Here is an 18065-nt window from a genome sequence, read left to right as displayed (position 1 = left end):
AGATTTGTAAATTATTGCATTCCGTTTTTATTTACAATTTGTACTTTGTCCCAACTTTTTTGGAATCGGGTTATGAAAAATACAACTTTTCAGTCACAATTTGCTTTCATCATCATTATAGTGCAACACATTTTGTAGGTTAAAACACAGTCAGGCAGCAACAAAAACTGTAAACATTAGGATTAAAAAAAAACTTTGTGAATAAAACAGAAATAAGAAATAGAGAAACACAAGAAACACAGACTCGGAAACACATTAACTGAAAGAGACTTCGCAAAGACATAATCACACAGGAGGGTGGTTTTTTGTTGTTGTTTTTTTATATATTCATGTGGAGTGTCAATTATTTTACCATGTTTTGATAGAAAATAATATTACTGAAATAACTGTCATTGTGTATAACCTTTATGCAATATTGTGTGCCTATTTCGACTGAAGGGTGCCAATAATTCTGGAGTTGACAGTGAGTAAGGACTAAATCCTTTGAATAATTCATTTGCCAAAAAAAAGCCTAACATTCTTTATGTATGCAACTAAAGGAATAGCTATTCTTGTCACCTCCTGTGAACTTTAGAAACACTTTTTTGTACAGTATTTCCATTAAATGGAAATACTGTACAAAAAAGTGTTTCTAAAGTTCACAGGAGGTGACAACAATGGATATTAATTGTACGAAGCAATTCATTGTACTAATTGCCACAGTACCTGAGAGGATTTCTGGTCCTTTATGACCCACCATGCCTACTTAGACCAAAAGGTGCAGGCTATCTGTTGGTACCTCATATAGTGAAGGCTACATCAGGGGGCAGAGCCTTTTCTTACAAAGCCCTACAGTTATGGAACAGCCTTCCAACTAGTGTTCAGGACTCAGACACAGTCTCAGTGTTTAAGTCAAGGCTGAAAACATATCTGTTTAGTCAAGCCTTTTGTTAAAGGAGATACGCAGAACCTTTATTTTTAAATACATTTCTGAGTGGATAGTATCTCCACCCTTGACTCTTGTATGCTGCATAAATGGGAATTTAAAAATATATATATTTTTGAGAGTTAAAATCGACCGCAAAGTTGGCATTCGAGCTGCCCCACTGAGCCAGCCAGCCCTGAGTGCGTGACGTCACTGCGTTAACTGGTTTTAAGGCCGAGGCCTTTGACAGCTATAGACCAAAGTCATATAAATAAAAATTTATGATGAAAGTAAGAAATACCGTTACCGACTTGCTCAACTAAGACTGATTTGACTTCACTGATTGTGGGTTGACTCTCATTAAAACAGGATAGGTGTTATAACTTATGCAACATAGATGTACATGCATGCATTTTCACTGATAAAACGTAAAAGGCCAATTAAATAATCAGATGAACTGAGACAATCACATTCTGAAGCAAATTAAATAATATTATACCGGTAACTTAAACACACAATACAAGTTACATGTATTAATCTAAATGCAGGTAAACAACGTGTTGTTTTTGTTGTTTTTTTTATCCAAATGAATCTCGGAGCTTAGCCGTCTGTGTTCTCGCTTCTTGAAGGCCGATCTTGTGGCCGATTGTTTTGAATCAATCTGACTTTCAGTTGTTCGTTCAGGTCTCCGTTCATTTGCTTCTTCCACTTAAGGGCGAGATGGCAGCAATATCCAGTTTAGAAATCAGACGGCTGCTCCACTCATTCTCCATTTTCTCCATTCTGAGTACTCCGCCATTACTGCTTGGCTCAGGCAATTACTAAAACCCAGGACGGAACGGAACGTCACGGGTTTTGCAACAACCGCAGGGAGGTCACTGCCCGAGCGATATGTCGCGTCCCGTTCCATCCCGGGTTTTACCAACAACCCTCGGCTCACACTCCAGGAGAACTGGTGCAACTGAACTTACTTTCCTTTTAAAAAATAAATAAAATAAATGTTTTACTTTTCTTGTAGTTTTATTAAATTATTGGTACTGCACCCTCTTTCAATACGGGCTTATAGCCAACGCTCCTCAACAGATCAGAGGTCTCGTACGAGTCTTCAGTAAAATGTGCAGAGCAGAGGAGAGACCACTTCATAGCCGCCCAATGTGCCTGTGAACTTCTCGCAAAACACGTCCAAATCTTTGCAGTTTGAACATTCTTGAGCCATGAATCCACCTTCTGTCGTGTTGCTGCACCGGCCAAAAACACATCTCCGTGGCATGATGATAAATTAGCTCAAAATGGAGGATGGGAGTTGCAGTCAGCTCTGTGTTTTAGTATAGTAGAAATGGCGATGAGACCGATAGACTTCCTGCTGTGACGTTATGGACATCAAGGTCATTCACTCAGACCGCGACCTATATGAATCACTTTAATTGTAAAAATTACTATATTAGATTTATTGTTAATGCTTAAAACTATTCCTGTGCCATTCTTGAGGACTCAAGGCATTTATAAACGAAAATGAGCCCATGGTTCTGCGTATATGCTTTAATAGCTTTGTATTAGGTAAAGGAGTAGATCTAGAGGGTCCTCTGGCATAGAGTGTTTTGGTAAACTGGGATGTATGGATGTTGTCACACATTCACTGGGGTTTGTTGACAGTGTAGTGGCTGCTGCTTTATGCCCCAGGGCTCCTTCATATCTGTGTTACCTTCTGGCTCTCCTTTAAAGTTATGCTGTCACAGTTAGTCTTGCCGGAGTCCCTGCTTGCACTCAGTGCAAAATGTACACTGTTCTTAACCATTAGGTGACACGGGGCATACCTAACAACCTGTGTTTTCTTTGCACACATATTCCATCCTCATTATTTATGTTGTGCTGTGTAATAACATTCACTACGTGGTGCAATATTTCTATTTCTATTTCAGTTGCCAGTATTTTATTAATGCAATATTTCTACTTCAGTTGAAGTTCTATTCTTATTTAAGTTCCGTTTTCATTTTGTTGTGTATATTACGTACATAACCCGTGTCTTTAATTTTTTTTACTTTTATACATAGATGTATTTTTTTCTATTGGTTTTTATACTTTTATTGTACTATTTTTTGTTACTGTTTATTTCTGACTTTTTTTCTATTTGTGAGCTGCTGAAACATATAAATTTCCCCACTGAGGGATGAATAAAGTTTATCTTATCTTCTTTCTCTCTCTCTCTCTCTTTCTCTGTGTGTTGAGTTACACATCAATCCCGAGATACCAGTGATGCTGACCTGTTCTGCTCCTCAGACTCGCCTGATCCATCCTGACGCCCTACTTCTGGCTGGAGTCTCATCACATTGCTCCTGGGGAGGACGGCCCCATATGGACAGTCAAAACTCATACTTAAAACATGGCTCTGGATACTTACAGTTTTTCTACGATGGTTTAGGACTAAAATCACATTGATAACTTTCGGACTGCAGTTGTCATGAACAGTTTTGCACTCAAGTCTCCATCAATGAACAGTTTATAGCTTCAACAAAACAGACTTCAAGCTCAAACTATAATGAATTTCCTGGTTACACAGTTATACTTTGTGACTCTATAGGACACACTTATAGAAGTAAGTTATATATAATCACGCTATCTGTTATCATCTAGATGAGGATGGGTTCCCTTTTGAGTCTGGTTTCTCTCAACGTTTCTTCCTCATGTTGTCTGAGGGAGTTTTTCCTTGCCACTGTCACTTCAGGCTTGCTCATCAGGGATAAATCAATTTATTAGGGATAAAATTAACTTATATGTTTAAAGTCATTATTTTTCCGTAAAGCTGCTTTGCGACAATGACTATTGTTAAAAGCGCTATACAAATAAACTGACTTGACTTGACTTGACTAATTCACGGTTTTATAAATTTCCTCGCTTTCTGTCCATATGCATGAATGTGTGTATATACATAAAGCAGTTCCATGGTGTGTAAATATACATAACGTGTATATATATATATATATATATATATATATATATATATATATATATATATACATATATATATATATAATCTCATCTCATTATCTGTAGCCGCTTTATCCTGTTTTACAGGGTCGCAGGCAAGCTGGAGCCTATCCCAGCTGACTACGGGCGAAAGGCGGGGTACACCCTGGACAAGTCGCCAGGTCATCACAGGGCTGACACATAGACACAGACAACCATTCACACTCACATTATGCTCATATTTACATAGGAATAACATCCATGAAATGTATCAGTCAGGATTTAGACCTCATCATAGCACAGAGACAGCACTGGTTAAAGTAGTAAACGACCTACTGTTGGCGTCTGATCAGGGCTGTGTCTCGCTACTTGTGTTGCTTGACCTTAGTGCAGCATTTGATACCATTGATCATTCCATTCTTCTGGATAGACTAGAAAATGTTGTGGGAGTTAAGGGAATGGCCCTCTCCTGGCTCAGGTCTTATCTAACTGATCGTTATCAGTATGTCGATATAAATGGTGATATTTCTAGACGTACCGAGGTAAAGTTTGGTGTTCCACAAGGTTCTGTCTTGGGTCCACTGCTTTTTTCTCTATATATGTTACCTCTGGGTGATATTATTCATAAACATTGTATTAGTTTCCACTGTTATGCTGATGACACACAGTTGTATGTCTCTGCAAAACCTGATGAGAGACACCAGCTTAATAAAATTGAGGAATGTGTTCAGGACATTAGACACTGGATGCTTATAAATTTCCTTCTGCTTAACTCTGACAAGACTGAAGTACTTGTGCTAGGACCACATACAGCTAGAAGTAAGTTTTCTGATTACACAGTAACTCTGGATGGCCTTTCTGTTTCTTCACGTGCAGCAGTAAAAGACCTCGGAGTGATTATTGACCCCAGTCTTTCATTCGAAACTCACATTGATAACATCACCCGGATAGCTTTCTTTCATCTCAGAAATATTGCAAAGATAAGAAATTTAATGTCATTGCATGATACAGAAAAACTAGTCCATGCTTTCGTTACCTCCAGGTTGGATTATTGTAATGCCTTACTGTCTGGATGTTCCAATAAGTGCATAAACAAGCTCCAGTTAGTTCAAAATGCCGCAGCAAGAGTCCTTACTAGAACTAGAAAATATGACCACATCACGCCTGTCTTATCCACACTGCATTGGCTCCCAATCAAATTTCGTATTGATTATAAAATACTACTATTGACCTTTAAAGCACTAAATGGTCTCGCACCACAGTACCTGAGTGAACTTCTGCTCCTCTATGACCCGCCACGCCTACTTAGATCAAAAGGTGCAGGCTATCTGCTGGTACCTCGTATAGTGAAGGCTACATCAGGGGGCAGAGCCTTTTCTTACAAAGCCCCACTGTTATGGAACAGCCTTCCAAGTAATGTTTGGGAATCAGACACAGTCTCAGCATTTAAGTCTAGGCTGAAAACATATCTGTTTAGTCAAGCCTTTTGTTAATGGTGTTTATGAGGTAAAGGAGTAGATCTGGAGGGTCCTCAGACATAGAGTGTTTTGGTAAACTGGGATGTATGGATGCTGTCAGTCCCCACTCGCTTGCTCACTCGAGTTTGTTGACGGTGCAGTGGCTGGCTGCTTTATGTCCCGGGGCTCCCTCATGCCTGTGTTACCTTCTGGCTCTCTCCTTTTAGTTATGCTGTCATAGTTAGTTGCCGGAGTCCCTGCTTGTACTCGGTGCAATATGTATACTGTTCCTACTTATTCAGGTGACATGGGGCATACCTAACCACCTGTGTTTTCTTTCTCTCTCCCCCCCCACCCCAAATCTGTCCCTCTGAGTTACATGGAGTCAACAGGAAATCTTTTGGTGGAGACGGTGGGGACCTCGACTGGCTATCGTAGCCTGCAGGGAATCGGCTGTCAGACATTCTGTCGCATGTCCCAGACCCGGTGAAATGTAACTGAATTGTCTTGGCCAGCCCTAAGGGTCCCATCTGCATCTCATCATTGCTGAGGAGTGTGCTCCCATCACCCAATCAAGCATCCAGCCAGAGCAGGTCATGATATATTTTTTACCATATTAACATGCCATTGTGCGTCATGCCTGATGTAAAGACTCTCGTCTCTGCGAGCCTACCACACAGATTTAATACTTGTCATTTTTAGGGCATACCTAACAACGTGTTTTCTTTCTCTCTCTCTCTCTCTCTCCCCCCCCCCCCATCTGTCCCTCTGAGTTACATGTTGATCCTGGGATTGAGATGCTGGCCTCTTCTGCCCCTCGGACCTGCTTGATCCATCCTGGTACCCTGTGTCTGGTCGGAGTTTTATCGCCCCACTCCTGTGAAGGACGGCCCCATGAGGACAGTTGAGGGTTATACCTGTTAAAACTGTTAATATTATAGTCAGGCTGTCTGTTGTTGCCCAAATGAGGATGGGTTCCCTTTTGAGTCTGGTTCCTCTCGAGGTTTCTTCCTCATGTCGTCTGAGGGAGTTTTTCCTTGCCACCGTCGCCACAGGCTTGCTCATTGGGGATAGATTAGGGATAAAATTAGCTCATGTTTTAAGTCGTTCAAATTCTGTAAAGCTGCTTTGCGACAATGTTTATTGTTAAAAGCGCTGTACAAATAAACTTGATTTGATTTGATTTGACTCACATTCACACCTACGGTCAATTTAGAGTCACCAGTTAACCTAACCTGCATGTCTTTGGACTGTGGGGGAAACCGGAGCACCCGGAGGAAACCCAAGCAGACACGGGGAGAACATGCAAACTCCACACAGAAAGGCCCTCGCCGGCCACGGGCTCGAACCCGGACCTTCTTGCTGTGAGGCGACAGCGCTAACCACTACACCACCGTGCCGCCCATATATATATATATATATATATATATATATATATATATATATATATATATATATATATATATTAATAAAAACACTGTTAATTGCCCATTACTTACTCTGTATTATGAGTATCAATCTTATGGAAGAGCTCCTTCAGTTCATCTCCCGATAGAACTCCATCTGAGAAATAAGCCTTAAACTCTTCAAAAGACAGCTTCCCATCATCTATAACAGTAAACACAGTGTTTCAACATCTGTAGTTAGTGCACAGGGCCATCTGTACAAAATGCACGTTGTATCCTTGTTATAAAGGAAATGCAACAGCATGAGGTTCGTGTTGATTCAGTGTCCTCAGGTACGTCTTCACATGGTGACATGACATAACTCCAGCAGTGAGTCATATGGGCATGCACTTAAAATAGAAAAGCAAACAATCACACAGGCTGCATGTACCACAACCACTAATTTAAAAACAAAAATGGACAAAAAAAGACAAACCAGGAGAAGAGTGATGGAGAGCAAGACAGAAGGCGGAGCACTGTGAGTTTAACATCGCCATGTTATTTTGATTGTCATGTAATACAAAGTCTTATTCAGAAGGTGCTTTTAAGTGATACAAATCCATTTTTTTAGAAATGGGCGTGCAGTTATCAACACAGTGACTAACAGCTATTAATAGTACATAATGCTATGGTAATTAATCACTCGCCTACTCATAACGTCAAGGTCCTGCAAGTGGTCCCTTGTGTGATATCCGAGCAGTACTGTGCAAAAGTCTGAGACACGGGCAAAGATGGTTTCAAAAATAATGAAATTAAATGTTTCTACATTTTTAAAAAATACTATAAACAGCAGTAAGCCATAAATAAATGAAACAAAGTCAATATTTTGTGTTAGACGACCCTTTGCTTTAAAAAAAAATAAATAGTAGTCTCAGGTACAATGAGCTGTAGGTTTTACTGAGCATCTTACAGAACCAGCCACGGTTCTTCTGGACACTTTGACTGTCACACTCACTTCTTAATTTTGCACCAAAACCCAGTAGCCTTCATTATTTTAATTTTTTTATTTTTTGTCTGAAAATTGATGTCTTATGTGATATGCTGCTTTCTTTACTGACATACAAACATTTTGTTCTGTAAAGTTTAATTTTGTGCTGGAAAACTAATGTTTGGAAATCTATAACGTTTTTAGACTGACTCGATAATGTAGAAGTCATAAAATAAAAATCTATAGCAAAATTTGTACTAAAGAAAATATAGTGCCTAAGATTTTTGCACAGTACTGTATATCATGCGCATTTGTGGTCCAAAAATAAAAGACACTCTGCAGCAGTTTTTCTGTTATCAGCTGCACATCAGGACTCAACACACCGTTATAGGAAAATAATCACTCAAAGGTGATATGATGCTTTTCCTATATTGAGTTTGAGCCTTGATTATTTTCCTACAACAATGTCTGGAAGTGAGTATAACCGAAGGGAACCGTCAGGGCCTTCTAGGCATTCAGAGAAGGCCCAAACATATCAGCATTTCAAATGTTATATTTAATTTCCTTCATTCTTTAATTGCTTTCATTTTTTTCATAATTTCATTATAATTATTCTCTTCTAATTCTACATTGGCCTCATTTTCTTTCAAATTTGCTTCAGGAATGAAAGGGTTACTGTCCTGAAAACATTAAAATCGAGTTATCCAATGAGATTTTTTGTTTGTTGTGTCTAGGCTGAGAAGAGTTTAGAGCCGGTTAGGACTTCATTGCCGGGACAGAAGGCCATGGCAGTGTATGTTTATGTAGGAAGTGACAGATGAATTAACTAATCGGATTTTGATTTATAGTGGGAGGGATCAAAAATGTATCACCCTAGGCCTTCTTGAAGGCCAAAGCAGCGCAGCAGTGAAGTCACCTTCCAGCCGGTGTAGCATTCATCAGTAGTGTTTGCGAATGTTAATAAAGTGGTCAAGTCAGTGTTATTGAGAGCAAGTAGCACAGGCTAACAACCGAGAAACTAAAATTTCTGTCTCCAGACTCTTCTTCCATGCACACTCGCTACAGTATTTTTTCACTCATACTTAAGTATTCATTTCCCTGTGTAATTTGCTTATTTACTTTTAAAATCAACATTGACACAACGGAGCAACCTGGCAGCCTGCCGCTAATCCCTTGCAAAATCCCTTTGCCCTGCTGTTTTTTTGGTGTCTGGCTAAGTTTGGCTGAGCTCAAGTCCTAGCTGTAATAGTAACAGTTCGCTACTGGTTCGCTACAGCAATTTATCAATACCATGTTGTAATAACAATATTACATCGCACATTTTATCCATTTATTGTTACATTTACGATTGGAAAGTCTGTGAAGCAAGTTAATTCTTGTTGTCATGTACATTATTGCAACTATAAATGGTCACCGTCTCATCAGCATCTCTTATTATTGTTGGTTGTTTTTTTTATTTTGTTTTGTTTTTTAAAAACAGCAACAAAAAAACTCTGTCCTGAAGACTTTTACAGAGCTCTGGCGCTGAAGCGTCCGTGCAGAATTTCTGAATAAAGATCTCCTCACAAAAACACTTAATATCCATGTTTATGCACATTTCTGTCCCATAAAATTCAATCATGGATAACAATATTTCAGAGATTGTTTGGAGGAACACAATGACATTTACTTCATGCCAAACTCTCCGTCTGAAATATTGACTGATATTAAATGTGGTGTGGACGGTCCAGGGTGTTTCCATGACAACCAGACAACATCATTCAAAGGGACAGTGCTAATTGGAGGCAGCAGGTCTGCACGCAACACGTACACTGAGATGCCAGTTTATTAGATAAGTGATGGGAGAATGTAATACACTGATATGCGTAAAGAGTCCTTGGAAGACCGAAAAGGAAAAGTCTCACCATTTTTATCTGCTCTTCTCAAGATCTGAAACAGAAAGTATGATCATGGTAAGAGAGCAGAGCAGAGATTGACAGTAAAATGCATTAATTCTATAAAAAAAGACACTGCTAGACCCTGTTACTTCATAGTCTCACTGTGTTAAAATAAGTTGATGTGATTAGAGATCAGGGAGTCAATGTGATGCTCGCTTTGTGCCAGGATGCTCCTGGGAGATCAATGTCTCAAGTTAATAAGCGAGAGCTAGAAGGAGCACAGATTTATAAGAAAATGTACTCCCAAAGCTCAGTAAGACTCCATTAATTAGAGTTTTATTTCCCAGAAAGTGTATTCACACTCTTAATATTTATATCATGGTCAGTGTGCCAAGAGTGTGCTACATTTAGCATCCTCCATAGAGCAGCAATGCTATATATATATATATATATATATATATATATATATATATATATATATATATATATATATATATATATATATATAATAAATAGTACATGCCACTGCTACATCAGTGATTAGTGAATTTATTAACCTAATTTAATTTCAGCAAAATTTCCAAGGCAATGTTATAAATCAACACGACTTCCATATTTTTCATTAAAAGGTTCTGACTCTGATTCAGTGAATATCTGTATGATGTGCAGTGGAGGGTGAGTCATCTTGGCTGCGACTGTCCAGATAATAGAGATAATGTATGCGTTTACATTTAATCATTTGGCAAATGCTTTTTCCCCGAATATCATCCAATATAATTAAGCATTTCAGAGTTCAGGGTAGAGGAGAACAGGGAGACTTGGGACACGTTTTCAGCTTTTGTAGATTGTGTGAAATTCTTTGCAGGTAGCATCACATTCATATTGCATTAGAGAGTATTTGCTATACCCTCTTACCACAACAATAGTTCATCAGCTTGTCACATACTATACTGGCCTTCAGACTTCAATTTTTCTGTGATTATTTTTGGCAGGGAGACATGAGACACTAAGGGGAGATATGGGACATTATGTTGGGAGACTTGGAACATAGTGGAGAGACATGGAACAAAAATAAAATACCTAGCTTAATCGTACATGTTTAATTTTTATTTATTATCAACACTGGTAACATATGAACTGCTGGTACAGCGATAGAAAAATGCCAGTTTACCCAAAACCTGACGAGACAAAACAGTTCCATTCTCAAGAAGGAATGAAATAAATTTAATCCTCATACAGAAACATCCATCCATCCATTATTTGTAGCTGCTTATCCTGTTCTACAGGGTCACAGGCAAGCTGGAGCCTATCCCAGCTGACTATAGGCAAGAGGCGGGGTACACCCTGGACAAGTCGCCAGGTCATCACAGGGCTGACACATAGACACAGACAACCATTCACACCTACGGTCAATTTAGAGTCACCAGTTAACCTAACCTGCATGTCTTTGGACTGTGGGGGAAACCGGAGCACCCGGAGGAAACCCACACGGACACGGGGAGAACATGCAAACTCCGCACAGAAAGGCCCTTGTTGGCTGCTGGGCTCGAGCCCAGAACCTTCTTGCTGTGAGGCAACAATGATAACCACTACACCACTGTGCTGCCCATACAGAAACGTATTTAAAACTGTTTTATATTTGTAAACTGCAAGAAAAAACCTGTAACATGATGAACTGTCCCAACTCTCCCCATCTGGACATTTTGAAAAAAAATCCTTAAATGTTTTTTTTTCTCCAGAATTTAAGTTTAATAAATAATGCTATATATGGTAACTCTAGGCTACAGATTTTAATTCCTAACAAATTCCCAATTCACGAGTGTACATTACACCATAGAATGGATGTGGAGGTGAAGTAGAAAATACAAGTTTTGGCTGATAAAAATATTGAACCGCACAAACCGTACTGCAGCGTCCAGCTTCATGGCTCCAAAGGAAGTCAGTTACTCTAACAGGCAACATCTAACTTCTGATGTCATCTAAAACCTGATTGATTGAAATGAATTTATAGGAATACAAACTGTCCCAAGTCACCCCCGTCCCACATCTCCCCGCTCTCCTGTACTGTCCAAAGGAGAGGATTTGAATACATAACCTTACAGTAAATAGAACAGACCTTTAAGGAAAGACATCGCAGATTAATAGTGTTACTTGTTTTGGACCTTTTTCCACAAATGTATATTTATTTATGTAAATGAGGCTTCACCTAATGAAATGTCCATGCATTTAACAAAAATCTAAATCTATCAGGTTTGGATTATGTTAGAATTAAAATATTTACTTCATGAGAGAAGACATTTACAGAACAGTTATTGTTTAGCCAAGAAAACACCGTGTTGTTTTATTTTAATGTTGTTTTTCATTTTTAGCATAAACTCCAACAATAATAAACATTTTAGGAAATTCCTCTATAATGTCCTTTCATAAAGGGACAGAATTTCATATATTTGAAAATTTAAAAGGGAGGGAATTACATGTTTTCTGAAATTATTCATTGATTGCCTTGGCTATGAATTTGCAAATTTAAAAAAAAACAGCTTTTTTTTCAATTTTAGCAGACAGTCTCGTCTAAATATGACGTTTTTGGATGTTGGCCTACTTAATTGTAGGTGTACATTTTGATAGTTCATCTATTTTTACTCAGAAGAAAGGACAAGTGACGCATGCAGTGGTGGAAGTGTTAAATTAGTCGAACTGTTAAAAAAAAAGTGTTGACGAACTTAGGCTGTTTATCGACCTGGCTACTCCCATTTCCTTGAGGTTGTCATCCAGTTGTGATCTTGGAAAAACCTGTGGACGCTCGAGACTGAGCATTTCTCTACACTGGTTTTGAGCTAAATTGACAGACATGCGAATATATTCTGTTCCATTATCAAACATTTTAACCATGATATCTGTATATAGCTCTAATTATGGGGCAGCATGGTGGTGTAGTGGTTAGCGCTGTCGCCTCACAGCAAGAAGGTCCGGGTTCGAGCCCCGTGGCCAGCGAGGGCCTTTCTGTGTGGAGTTTGCATGTTCTCCCCGTGTCCGCGTGGGTTTCCTCCGGGTGCTCCGGTTTCCCCCACAGTCCAAAGACATGCAGGTTAGGTTAACTGGTGACTCTAAATTAAGCGTAGGTGTGAATGTGAGTGTGAATGGTTGTCTGTGTCTATGTGTCAGCCCTGTGATGACCTGGCGACTTGTCCAGGGTGTACCCCGCCTTTCGCCCGTAGTCAGCTGGGATAGGCTCCAGCTTGCCTGCGACCCTGTAGAACAGGATAAAGCGGCTAGAGATAATGAGATGAGATGAGCTCTAATTATACTATCTTTCTGAAGTATTTTAGCTACTTTTGCCCAAGTCTTTTGTTCAAATCCTCATATCTCCCCCTGCTGGTGACCTTTGTGTGTGTTGAGCTAAATGATAGGGTTTGGGGGTTTGTTTGTTTTTTTAATAGTACGTTTTTTAGATGTTTGGGGAGGGTTGATTTTTTCCCCCATTTTGCTGTTAAGAATGGGAAATGGAAAATGGCAAAAAGCTGAAAATTCAAGATTTGGATGCATATTTTATAGACATAAAACAATGTGTTTATTTTGCTGAAATAAAATAGAAAAGAAGATTTCTGAATTCATTCATTTTCTATACCACTTGTCTATTGCAGGTCATGGGGAACCTGGAACCAATCCCAGCTGACTTCGGGTGAGAGGTGTGGTTCACCCTGGACAGGTTACAAATCTAAGGTGGAACTGACACACAGACACGGACAGCCATTCACACCTATGAGCAATTCAGAGTAGCCACTTGATCTAATCTGCATGTCTTTGGACTGTGGGATGAAACCAGAGAACCCAGAGGAAACCCACACAGGCAGGAGGAGAACATGCAAACTCCACACAGAAAGGCCCCAGTCAACCAGCAGGTTTAAACCCAGAACCTATGACATAACAGTTCTAAACCTCTGCACCACCCAGTTTCTGCAATAAATGTGTAAAAGTTCATGAATGCACATCATCAATAAGACTTTTGGATCTAAAAACAGGAAAAAATACTTTACGAAAAACAGTTCTCCAAATACAATGTGATTTCATGTCTTTCTACTCCAGTAAGTGTTATTTATAAGTTTTATAAAAAGAAATATTAAAATAATGATATAACGACATAATGAACTGATCATAAGCTTTTCAGCTTTTTTCAGGAACAAACTTTTCAGAGCTATATGACATGATGGGATTGTGGGAAGAGCTTAAAACTTTATTTAAAGCAAGACGGCCTTTCAATTTCATCAAATCAGTGAAATTTAGTTCCCTCTGAAATTTGGTCATTGTGATATATGTATATTTCTGTAATATCTCACAAAATATCAGGCCATTCTGTGGCTGGGAAGTTATTTGATTTGAGGGGATTAAAGCAAATAACGTGCATGAAATCGCTCACTTTGTGCAGTCAAGCAGACAGAGGAAGTCCGTGTGTGTGTGTGTGTGTGTGTGTGTGTGTGTGTGTGTGTGTGTGTGTGCATACGCAGGTTTACCTTTGACCGTACACTGACAGTTCCATCATTCTGTCGCTAAACGAACAGCTGATCACACCGAGGTGCTCGCTGACCGCCAATATTTATTAGTTTGGTCCTGTGTTTCCTTTCCTTCGCAACATGACGTCTTTTCTTCTCGCTTTCCGTTACTGTGAGTGTGAAAGCAAGGACTACTAGACTGACAAACAGTTTTTACCCCCAGGCCATCAGGCTTTTGAACCAAGGATTATAATCACCATCTACCTCTATATTTCCATCAGGCTTTTGAATCAGGGATTATAATCACCATCTACCTCTATATTTCCATCAGGCTTTTGAATCAGGGATTATAATCACCATCTACCTCTATATTTCCATCAGGCTTTTGAATCAGGGATTATAATCACCATCTACCTCTATATTTCCATCAGGCTTTTGAATCAGGGATTATAATCACCATCTACCTCTATATTTCCATCAGGCTTTGAGCCACAGATTATATTAGCAATTTTGCATAAGACATTGCACAGTATATCTACATCTATGTTTGCCTCTCCCTTTACATTGCACAGTATATCTACCTCTATGTTTGCATATTGTTTGTTTGCCTCTCCTTTTTTTTTAAATGTTATCTTCATTTTTTCACTCTACCTTTATATTTTGCATTCCATATGCACTTTATATTTTATATTTCATATTTTATATATATATTTCTTTTTATTTTGGTAAGCGTAGTTTGGTCGGGCAGTTGCAAAATAAGAATTTCATTACTCAATAATAAACCGCTGTGTCTGTTATTGTGTATATGACAAATAAAAAATCTTGAATCTTGAATCTGTAGTCGGTCTTTTACATTTCATTCACGTCCTCCATTTTTCTCTCCTGTTTCAAATTTGTCTCCCACAATGCCTTGCACGGATAGGGAAAGCCCACCACGTGATGCATGATGTAGTATCTTGAATTGGGTCATCGTGAAGCAGGAAAAAATAGCAGAGAATTTAGGGCCACGTGGCTCTAAATTCATTAATTGTTCTATTAGGTAAAAAAAACTAATAAAATTGGAAGTCTATGATTCGAATTCAGTAGCTTTCGGTCCACTAAGCAAAAATAATCAGGTGTCAGGGAAAATTCTTTTTATGACCTACACTTGAAAAATCTGAAAGGCAGTCTAGCTTTAAAGGCGCTAGGTTTCAGATAATGGTTGTTAAAGAACAGTGAAATACATGTAAACATTTTTATGTTTGGTTTCCATATATTTATTGCTACAATTTCAATGTAATTTAACCTCCTAAGGCCCAAGCTGTTTTTTTTACATGCATTTTTTATTTCTCTTTGCTATTTGGGCTTATTAGAACCTGATTAGAATAAAAACTAAGCATCATCTTTTGATAAGATGTACTTTTAGAGAAAAAGTATGTCCACATATGTGGATTCTTATTCCGAATTTCCATAAAGTGCTGTCCACGCATGTGACCGCTAAGCCCTAGGAGGTTAAATACAAACATGAAAAACAAGATTGATGTGACCGATTGTTCTTTTTACCTGTAGTGTCTTGCCTTAACCTTTGTGCCCCACATACATATATATCTCAACAATTTTTAACTGGATAAGTATTTAGTAACTTCCCAATGAGTCCACGAGGTTGAACACATCACATTATCAATACAGAAAAACCTGTGTACCTTCAACAACTGCATTCACCCAGACACTCAACATCCAAAAAACCCAATACATGTAAACATTTTTCTGTTCGGTTTCCATATATTTATTGCTACAATTTCATTGTAATTTAAATACAAACATGAAACACGCTACATGCCCAAACTACTTCATGTAAAATCATATTGAGCATCAGTGTATATTGTGAAACAAATAAACCTTAAATATTATCTCCCAGGGTGGCACGGTGGTGTAGTGGTTAGCGCTGTCGCCTCACAGCAAGAAGGTCCTGGGTTCGAGCCCAGCGGCCGGCGAGGGCCTTTCTGTGTGGAGTTTGCATGTTCTACCCGTGTCTGCATGGGTTTGCTCCGGTTTCCCTCACAGTCCAAAGACGTTGACCGTAGGTGTGAATGGTTGTTTGTCTGTATGTGTCAGCCCTGCAATAACCTGGCGACTTGTCTAGGGTGTACCCCGCCTCTCACCCATAGTCAGCTGGGATAGACTCCGGCTTGCCTGTAGAACAGGATAAGTGGCTATTGATGGATGGATGGATGGATGGATGGATGGATGGATTATCTCCCAGTTGTCAATGAAAGTCCCAAAGTCCAGTATAGCTCCAGGATCGAATAAGAGCAAAGTGCACTGCATGGCAAAATCTCACATGCTGTGAATACATGTGCATGGGGAGACCATGGCCTCATGGTTAGAGAAGCAACTTTGGGACCAGAAGGTTGCTGGATTGATTCCCTGGACCTACAGGAATGGCTGAAGTGGCTTTGAGCAAGGTACCTAACTGCCCTCCAGGCTGCTCTGGATATGTTGTATGTCGCTCTGGATAAGAGCGTCTGCTAAATGTCATTAATGTCATGTGCATAAGTAGAGCTGCCATATGTCTAAAAATATCACAAAGGTCTACATTCTTATCTAATCACTGGTCAGTCTATTATAGTGTCCTAAAAAAAAAAAATATATATATATATATATATATATATATATATATATATATATATATTTTTTTTTTTTTTTTTTTTTTTTTTTTTTTAAACAATAAGTTAAATAAATAAATAAATATTTGATTATTTATATATTATATTTTCTCCATAAATTCATAATCAAGAAAGTGCACAGAAACACACTTGGGTGGATTTAAAAGTATGACAGAAAACATTTTTTTTCTTCAATAATATAAATCAATACCATGAACCCTAACCACCCAGAGAGCCATCAGTTTTCTGTTATCATATAAATATAAAGGATGGAGGCTACTTACATCTAAAAATATCGACATTCCCTTCTTTAACTCCACTGGAGTGCCAGTTTCATCCGAAAGTGGCTGCAGCTCTTCAGAGCAGCAATCCATGCTCAGTGATGAATATGAGAAATAAGAGGCTGATGATGAGCACTGCTCTTCTCTCAACACACTCTTTCACGGGGACGCGCACAAACCGACTGGCTGCGGTGGGAATGGCGCGCCCGCGCGCGCTCAGAGGCAGCAGCAGCAAGTGACGCTGGCTGTGCGCGTCCCCGACTCGGTTTCAATGCGCGCGGCCCGCAGCACAACTTCTAATCACATCAGCACCAATGAAGCAGCATGGAGCTCATTCATTTACAGTCCGGTGAAATGTGGCATTGAAGAGGAAAGCCAGGATGTCTGTTTGGTCAACAATTTATTTGTCTTATCAATAAGATGAGATAGAGCTTTAATACTGAAGAGCAGGAAACAAAATACAGTGGTGCTTGAAAGTTTGTGAACCTTTTAGAATTTTCTATATTTCTGCATAAATATGACCTAAAACATCATCAGATTTTCACACAAGTCCTAAAAGTAGATAAAGAGAACCCAGTTATATTTACTGATCCAATATTACGGTGGTGTAGTGGTTAGCACTGTCGCCTCACAGCAAGAAGGTCCTGGGTTCGAGCCCAGCAGCCAGCGAGGACCTTTCTGTGTGGAGTTTGCATGTTGTCTGCGTGGGTTTCCTCCGGGTGCTCTGGTTTCCCAGACATGCAGGTGGCTCTAAATTGACCGTAGGTGTGAATGTGAGTGTGAATGGTTGTTTGTCTGTCTGTGTCAGCCCTGTGATGACCTGGCGACTTGTCCAGGGTGTACCCCGCCTCTCACCCTAGTCAGCTGGGATAGGCTCCAGCTTGCCTGCAACCCTGTAGAACAGGATAAAGCGGCTAGAGATAATGAGATGAGATGAGATTACGGCGGCACGATGGTGTAGTGGTTAGCACTGTCGCCTCACAGCAAGAAGGTCCTGGGTTCGAGCCCAGCAGCCGGCAAGGGCCTTTCTATGTGGAATTTGCATGTTCTCCCAGTGTCTGCGTGGGTTTCCTCCGG

The 18065-nt window shown here is 39.4% G+C and overlaps 1 protein-coding gene across 1 annotated transcript in view; it reads right to left on the bottom strand.

Annotated features, from left to right (window-relative positions):
- necab1 (N-terminal EF-hand calcium binding protein 1) overlaps positions 1-17081 on the bottom strand; it is a 96544-nt gene extending 79463 nt beyond the window's left edge. Inside the window, exons 1-3 of the mRNA XM_060904052.1 lie at positions 16992-17081; positions 9603-9627; positions 6825-6933 (exon numbers count right to left, since the gene is read on the bottom strand). Coding sequence (XP_060760035.1) covers positions 6825-6933; positions 9603-9627; positions 16992-17081 — 224 coding nt within the window. The remainder of the gene's footprint in view (positions 1-6824; positions 6934-9602; positions 9628-16991) is intronic.
- Between the last annotated feature and the right edge of the window lie 984 nt (positions 17082-18065).

Source organism: Neoarius graeffei, chromosome 22, assembly GCF_027579695.1.
Source record: "Neoarius graeffei isolate fNeoGra1 chromosome 22, fNeoGra1.pri, whole genome shotgun sequence".
Classification (NCBI taxonomy): domain Eukaryota; kingdom Metazoa; phylum Chordata; class Actinopteri; order Siluriformes; family Ariidae; genus Neoarius; species Neoarius graeffei.
This window is presented reverse-complemented; position numbering and strand designations above follow the sequence as displayed.